Here is an 8769-nt window from a genome sequence, read left to right as displayed (position 1 = left end):
ATTCTGTGGTTCTGTGACAGCCTGGAGCACCCACAGGTCTGGAAATCCCTGCTCAGTTTTAACTTCCTGCATATTTACCTGGAGAATTACACCCATCCCCACCCCATAGTTCTGCTGTATGACACCCTATCCTTGGACATTTCAGCAGCATTAGTAAAACAAGACAATGTAGATAATGGAAAAATTGAGTACCTCTTGTTCCTGGCAAAAGGGAAAAATCAGCATATAGAATAAGACCACCTATACTGATCATTAATTGTCCTGATAAATATTGTAGAAGTTACTGTGTTGGCTGTTAAGTTGTCCACAGGATAACGAAGAGCCAGCTTCACAAACATGTTCAGTACCACACTTGGCTCCTTATCTGATCCCTTGTAAAGTGCAAACCACAGGAGAAAAAAAATACTTTTACACAGGAGAAAAAAATATTCAACTGATTATTTAAAAATCCCCAAACAATTGAATTCTTTGAAGGCAGGAAGTAAATAAATCTGTTTGAGCATCCTCCCCTTAAAATAAGTGTGTAAATAAACAGCTGACAGATTTGGCAAACTGACATGCCACAGAGCTCTGGGGAGGGAACAAAGACATTTTGTCTACATGTCCTCACATGTAGAGTCATCCCTGTGCCAGCTCCTGGCCTCACCTGAGCCCCACAGGCCAGGGAGGATGGAGAGGGTGATGTGCAGCCAGCATGCAACCCTCAGGCTGTGTGAAGGAAAGGTCAGCACTGGGCATGGGTTAGAAGTCACTACAGACTCCAGCTCATACATACAACATGCATCCTGTGGGACACACTGCTGTAAGCATTTTCAATATCACCTTGGCCTTGAAACATATTGAACACCAGAAATCTGGGGAGCAAGCTTCTGCTGCTCTGCTTTACACCAGAAGAACTTTCCCTGCCTCACTTGCTGCTGTGCCAGAGCACCATTCCATCATTGCAGGAACATTGGCTACCAGGAATGGAGACTGGCTTTTGGAACACCTCGATGTGCTGGGGAACTATCCAGTGTTCCCACCAGCTGATATGCTTGGGCTGCAGTGACAGCAGAAATGGCTACTGCTGGAGGAATAATTATACAAGAGCCTTTCAACACTGGCTCTGTCAATCACCTCTCTCTTCAAAATAGTTCTTAGAAGTAAGTAGAAAAGATCACCTGCTCATATTGCTGAGGGAAGAAACAAGACAGGTTCCATATATCAGTTTGGGGTGGACAGGATTTGAGATTTCACATAGTCCTGTATTATGAGGTGTAACTGCAAATACCACCCTAAACTGGAAAGGCACTGCTCCACCCCACAGCAGGAGTTTATTAAAATGTCACATTTAATTAAAGTTATTAAAAAGCTGAGACATGTGACATTTTTTAAAAAACTAGTCGCGAAAGCCTTTTACATCTGACAGTAAGTGATAACAGATTCATTTAGTTCCTCTCCTTCCAAGACATCACTAATGACTGAGATGTTTTGGAAACAAACTTGTTAGAGGTGCCTGCATCCTCTCCACCCATCAGTCACTTAGATCTTGTTCAGCTGATGTCTGGTGTAACCAGAGGGCTCCTGCTCTCCTGTGTCCTCTTGTTTCAGACCGGTGGTATTGGCCACATCCTGCAGGTTGTCATGTTCCACGAATTTTACAGCTCTGCCTCTTTTCTGGGTCTTGGGCTTCTCAGAAACTTTTACCAATACTACACCATAACCCAAAGTTAGACTGACAGCAGCAGAGTGTGCTGAGGAAACAGCATCTTTAGAGACTTCCAGGTTGATACTCAAGGGGCAGGGGTCCAGGAGAAAGCCTGCATGGCCAAAAATCCATGTGGAAGGCTCCATGAAAGCAATCTTAACTCTGTGGTAGATACTCTGGTGTTCCTTCCAGGCTTCACTGTTCCATCCAGATCAAAACATAGTATTTCTCTTTCTTTCAGCCACAGAAGACAGGTCATACATACATTTGACAGCTTCAATTATTTGTGAATCATGAGTTAGGCTTCCCCTAAACCATGTCATTACCATCAAAGAAACTTTAGAGATGTGTTTTTTCTGTTGTTTGACACCATGACTGAGACTTCTCCATTCAAATACAAGCATGAGACACAGATTTTTAAACAGAAGCTGTGATTTTCACATAATCATCCAAATCTACCATTTGTGGATTAAGAAAATGAGAAATATCATGAGACTTGCAACAAAAATCACAGGTTCTGGCAACACTGTGCTCTGATATCCCACAAATCTCAGAGATTTACTGCTGCAGGGGGTTCCCATGTGAAGCACTGGGCACTTTGCAGGCTGAGGCACTCCAAGTTTCCAGTGTGGCAAATGCATCCTTCCCCTTGTCTCAAAGAATGAATTTTCATTTCAAAGAAAGTACGATCAGATACCCTCTATAGCGTGTCAGCTGCCTCAGAAACCATTCCCTGTTTGGTATTTCACATAAGACTGTAGAACCATATAATCATTAAAGTTGGAAAGGGCAGGTAAGATCACTGTCCAACCATTATCCCAGCACCACCACTATGTTCACCACTAAACCATGTCCTCAAGTGCCACATCCACACATTTTTTTTGAACACTCCCAGGGATGGTGTGTTCAAACAGCCTGTTTCAGGGCTTCTCAACCCTTCCAATGAAGAGTTTTTTCCTAATATCCAACCTAAACCTCCCCAAAATTTACAGATCTTAAAAACTGCCTTCTAGTTTTCTGCAAGCAGGCAAAGCTTCACAGCAAAGCAGTGCAACAGCCTCAGCAGAGCTGCTGCTGTAGGAAGACAGTTTTAAAGTACAAGGTGAGAAAAATGCAAAGAAGCAACTGGGCTGATAAATACTGCCACCAGTTTTAAAATCCATGAAGAATTATCCCGTCCTGCTGGAATGTACCTCAATTAAATTTTAAGCATCCATGCGGGGAGGGCTCTGTCTTGGGCTTGTTTCTGTAGTTTGTAGCATTTCTACTTGTTCTTTAAGTGCAAGCCATCAGTCCCCTAAAATATACAAGGAAATGCAAGTGTCCTGTAGCAGAATCCAATTGGAACCACTGGCTGGGAAACATTTAAGGGTTAATGTAATAAATACGAGGTTTTAAAAGTCTATTTTATATTCTCAGTTGCTTTCATCTCCTTCCTGCACAGCACTTATTTCCCTTCTGACAATAAATCATGTTTGCATGAGCAATAAGGCTGACTCCAGGGGGTGCAGCCATCAGAACTAAGCACAGTCCCAGAGGGAGCCGAGCCAGAAATCTTATACAAACAGTTTGGGTGTTGCTTCCTTATCTTGGTGTAACTTTGCTGCTTCTTGTGCCCAAATAAATGATAGTGAGCCAGTGCTCTGGCACAAGGCACAATGAATTGACCTGCTTTCTCTGGTGCTTCCCATGGCTGCCAGCATCCCTGCCATCTCAAGGGTGTACTTTCTCCCATCCAACATCTCAGCTTGGCCTCATGTGTAGAACAGGCTCCCTGCTCGTGTGGTGTGCTGACCCAGACATCCCAACAAGGGAATTTATTTCACTTGCAGCCATATTATTGCATTTTAAAGCCACATTATAAAATTAAAACACCAGGGAGCTAAATTATGAAATCCAGTTAACATAATCATAGAGAAGGGGAAGAGAAAGGAAATTCAAAGGAGATGCAGAGAGGCAGGATCAAGGATGTCTGAGCCACCCTTCACACATGTACCTCAGGCATGATATTGCCAGTAGGACAGAACAACTCCCCCCCATGCATACCACTGTTTAAATCCTAGGTTGAGATGTGCCTTCTTTGCAAAGGGATTGTTTAATCACTCGTCCTACACTTTCTGGGGATCAGAGAAGTGCCTTCTCACACGGTCTCTAAAAGCAGAGCAGATGAATTAAAGAAAAAGACCTTCCTGCCACAAAACACGGCGTTCCATTAAAAACAAAATTTTATTGTAGTTCTAGTACGTTACTGTGTAAAAATACAGGGGGCTTTTCATTCTGGAATGCTTTACAAAACCCAAGGGTCCGGAGAAGGCTGGCATCAGACGGGTGCATAATTATCATCAGTGCCTTTGTAAGAGGTAAATATACAAACCTGGTACCACCTCTCCAGCTGTACAGAAGGACACTGTGCTTTTGCCATGGTCCCACTGCACAGCAAACTGTAGAGAACAGCTACAAACTGCCAGCCCCAACACTCGTGGTTTTATTTGTCCCAGACCTTGAAGCACTTCTGTTAAACAACCATCTTGGAATATAGAAAACTTTCAAACTCAAAGGAATAATGAACTCTCTGTGTTGTCTTTAAGGCACATATTTCTATCCAAGTTTTGTTTTGGTCCAGAGGAGCAGTTGTGTTTCAGACAGCAGTTATCCAGGGATCTGGCAGCTTGGTTTGTTGTAACTATCTTTATGGCCATAGACTTCAACCACGTGTATGGAATTCACTGTCTGCACTGTGGTGCTGTGTCTGGGCACAGCCCCTGGCCCAGGGGCACCACTGCTCTGCTTCAGCACCTGATCATTGCCTTTACAATGCCCAGGAGCCACCACATCCCGAGTCCACTCCTCCTGGAACCTGTAAGCAACAGAGGAAAAAGTTATTTCTGTTCCATTAATTCTGGTGAGGAAACAGAACTTCCTAATCCGTTTTATTTGCACATCAGGCATTTCACAAACCACTTGTGCTGTACCATAAGGAATTGCTTCTCCCAGCATCAAAACCACTTGGCAGCACTGGGGCAAATAATCATGTCTTTGTAAAAGCTGATGCAGACCTTGAAAAGACTTGTGAGGTTGGTTTTTTTTGTCATTGGGGCAGATGTTTTTTGTTTGTTTGCCATCAAACGAGTCCCCAGCTTCCATGTAGTGCCATGCTATTGGCAGAATGTGACTGAGAGCACTTGAATGCTGAGCCTGGTGCAGAAGGAACATCCTTGCTTGGAGTGGAGCACTGCTGGGAGCACAGGAGCCAGCTGTGCTCAGTGGGATCTGAGGTGTTATTTGCAGAGCTGCCAGTGGTTGCATTAGGGCTCGTGGTAGCTCTTGGCTGCCTGCCCTGGTACTGAAGGGACTTCAGGCTGTGTTTGCAGCACTGGCAGTCACTGATCCATCCCACTCCCCACCAGGAAGGAAGGGTTTGCCCAGTTGTGGGGGAAGCCAGCACGGGCCACTGCCCCAGAGAGCAACACCCCAGCAGTGGATGGTGCAGAGCAGGAGCAGTGGCAGATGGAGATGGCAGAGTTGCTGAAAAGATGCTCAGTAAACCACACCTCCTTCGTTCAGGAGTGTGGTGGGGACGGGCTCAGCTCGTTCCTGAACTCTGCTGACAGATGCAGTGGGCTGTACACACACGGTCTGTGCACCAGAGGCAGGTAAGACCCCTTGGGGCCACGCCAAACTACTGCAGCCTGAATGTGGGGGCTTCTGTCAAACATCAGCAGCTCGTGCAGGCAAGGGGAAGGCTGAGGGTTTCTGCCCCACGTTCACTGCAGGTGAGCCAACTCCTCCAGCCTCCTCTGAACCCTCGGTGTGGCCTCTGCAGGCAGCAGCCTGCACACCCACGTCCACGGTCTTACTCCTTCAGACCTGAAAAGCTGGTCAGGAAACAGAAGTTGCATTCTGCAGTTATCAGCTGCAGAAACCAGCAGAAATGCTCATGCACAAAATGTGCAAGCACAGAGGAACCGCAGGGAAACAACAGAACATAAACCTAAACAACTGCAGTCTTGTTGTCCTGGTACAGAGTAGGTCTGCTGCAGACACACCTCTCCTGTAAAGGAAACTAAATCTTGCTCTTCCCTGGAAAGCTGTGTTACAAAACTAGTTGGGGCATGAGCTACAGTCAGATAGTGTATAGGCATCTCAGAACACTGCTGTGTTCTGATGTGATGTGAGAGGACACTGGATCAGTGTAGTCTGCACATACTCATCAAGGAGGTCCTCAGAGGAGCAGAATTCACTCACCTATAATTCAGACAACAACAAACATGTATTTCTCCAAATACCAATCTGGCAACATCACCTATGTTGTATTGGCCTCACTATTTTAACTGTGCCTTTTAATTCTGGGGCCTCAACAAGGCTTCAAGTATCTTTGTGTTGGGCACCAGAACACCTGTCTGAGCACCCCTGTGAGCTGCTGTCAGGGAACAGAAACTACATGGAGTAATGCTGCACACCTCACTGCCAAGAGAAATCTTTTGAGATACTTGCTGCTGTGCATTTCATTATTTTTTTATGGTATGAGGAACTCAGTTCCATCTTTTTGAGGTGGTGATCAATGGTGAAAATAAAAATCAAATCAAAGCAGCATAACACTGAGAAGAACTGGGATAAAGTTTTGCATGGGCCAGCAAAACTGCCTTGCCAAAAAAAATGCCTTTTCAAATTGCCCTGCCAGGATTATAGCTCAAATCTAGGTACTCTGGTTATGGTGCAATAAATACAGCTCACCTGGGCAGAAATCATCCTGCTCTGACATTTCCCCTCTAAAGCTTCACATTGTGAAACTGCAATTACCCACAGTCCACCACCAACTCAGGAAGCCAAACTGGCTAAAACTATACTTGGAGGACAACTGTACTCCTGGCTTAGCAATCCCTTCCTCCCATTTCAGGAACTATTAAACTTCCATTGGCTTCCACCAGCACAGGTTGCCCAGAGAAGCTGTGGCTGCCCCATCCCTGGGAGTGTTCAGGGTTGGACAAGGCTTGGAACAACCTGGTCTAGTAGAAGGTGTCCCTGCCCATGGTAGGGGGTTGGAACTAGCTGGTCTTTAAGGTCCCTTCCCACCCAAACCATTCCATGATTCTGTGATTCTATAAGCATAGGAGGAGGAAAGAGTGGGCACCCTCCCTTGCCTGCAATACATTGAACCCTCCCCCATCAGAGGGACAGCGAAGCCAGCTCACCAAGCTGGGGTTCCACCTCAGCAGAGGACAAGAAGAGCTATTAAGGGGGTCACAGTGTCACCAAGGGACAGGTAACTGTGCAGGCAGTGGGCTCTGCTCTCTGTGCATGTCTTCAGCCAGACACAGCCTTCAGTTTGCTCTCTCAGCCTTGGGAGCTCTGTACTTTGTCCTGAATAAGTGTGACTGTTTCTTCAAGCACTTCAACTTCCCTTAACTCCAGTTCCCAGCTGGGCTACTCCAAAACATCCTGGTAAGAGGATTAGAAGCCCTCCCTGTACCTTTATCTGGCAATGCAAAGCCACCCCAGGACGCTGGGTGCTGCACAGCCAGGCTGGGTGCACGGTACATTTGAGAAGGACAGCCTTCATCTGGCAGATAAATTCAGAGTTCCCATCTGGGGAGAAGAACAGCCATCACAGCATTTATCAATGGGGTTTAGAGGATTCACAAGAATTTTGTTTTGTGTGACTTGAGAGCTATTCCTTGCTGGAGGGAAAATGCTGTTAACGGGACACCCGAGACGTGTGAGAATGCAGAGCAGTGGGGCTGCCACAGAGTGCCTGGTGCTGGCACTGCCTCTGAAAACAGATTTTATACTGGAGGATGGGAAGGGATTTTTTTTTTTTGTTCCTGTATATCTGGTGGCTTTGTACAACACCCTGGGGTGATCATGAAAGTATTCTGAAAACAATAACAGCAGCTCTATTGAAAGCACATGTTGCTGTACACGCCCCCTTCATGCTCTTGAGATGACAATTAAGATTGAAATTCAGAAATGGGAGTAATTTAGAAACCAGCTATCCTACCCCTTCTGACAGGGCCCCAAGGTGAAACCACAGCTCACTTCCCCTGTCTCAGCTTTCTTTGAAACCTGCACGTCAAAAGGTACAAGGAAGATTTTAGTCTCTGAAAGGTGGCAGTGGGGAACACAGAGCACAGGAAAAACAAGAGGAAAAAAAAGAACAACTTCATGAATAGAGAAACTCAAGGTTGGACAAGTCACAGGGAAAAGCAGGGAAAGGAAATCTGCCCGTCCCCTATGCTGGATCTCCTCCCCTCCAGTCCTTGGTGCCACACAGTCAAACACCTCCTGTAGGGAACCATATTAATTCCACACAGTTGTATCAAACAGGTCATTTGCCCTTTGCAGCCCTTTCACTGGATGCTTCATGTGGTGCAGAATTAAACCCTGCAGTGATGAGGGGTCCTGCAGTCATTCCAGGTGTCCTGATGCATTTTTCTTGTTCTACTGACATTTTCCATCAAGCTTTGCAGCAGCTTGTCTCACAAAATGGGTATTTCTCCAAGTGTTGTCTCCTTTCACTGTGGTAAATCCACACCACACTACCCTGCTAATGGAAGGGCATCAGATCCTTTACTTAGGTGTTCAGAGGACAAGGAGATGTGAAAGTGCCCTCAAGGGGACAGAGGGCAAGGCAGGAATGTAGCCAGGTGTCCCATCCCATCCTGTTCACACTTCTAGAAGGTCCCTTGGCTCACAGTTGAGCTCAGCAACATTTTTCAGAGCAACATGTATTTCTGATTTGTGCCTTCCTCACAACTCCTTACACAAAGTAGTGGAAAATTTCCACCATTATAGCCACTAAATCAAAGGAAAAAAAGAAAACTTATTTAATTTTAATGCAGAGGTCAAAGCCACAAGCTCATCTCACCAACCTTGCACGTCACTTCGTGGACTGTCTGAAAATGCTGAGCTGCCTCTCCTAAGAGCATGCTGGCTTTGGGTTTTTCTGCAAAACCTTTTCACTTGGAATTCTTTGTTGTTGGATTGTCCTTATTTGCTTTTTGCCAGGTACACTGGTAAAGCATCTTGTAGTCAGAAAGAGCTCTGGTATGAACATTTCAGCTACTAAAAATATCTTCTGTGGG

General features: G+C 45.6%; 1 protein-coding gene across 1 annotated transcript in view; it reads right to left on the bottom strand.

Moving 5' to 3' along the window:
* Positions 1 to 3619: 3619 nt before the first annotated feature.
* SUSD3 (sushi domain containing 3) overlaps positions 3620 to 8769 on the bottom strand; it is a 39695-nt gene continuing 34545 nt past the window's right edge. Inside the window, exon 6 of the mRNA XM_018084857.3 lies at positions 3620 to 4544. Coding sequence (XP_017940346.2) covers positions 4337 to 4544 — 208 coding nt within the window. The 3' untranslated portion in view covers positions 3620 to 4336. The remainder of the gene's footprint in view (positions 4545 to 8769) is intronic.

The sequence above is a fragment of the Manacus vitellinus genome, unplaced genomic scaffold (assembly GCF_001715985.3).
Source record: "Manacus vitellinus isolate BGI_N305 unplaced genomic scaffold, ASM171598v3 scaffold_77_pilon, whole genome shotgun sequence".
NCBI lineage: Eukaryota > Metazoa > Chordata > Aves > Passeriformes > Pipridae > Manacus > Manacus vitellinus.
The sequence above is the reverse complement of the archived record's forward strand: the minus strand, read 5'-3'. Positions and strand labels throughout refer to the sequence as shown.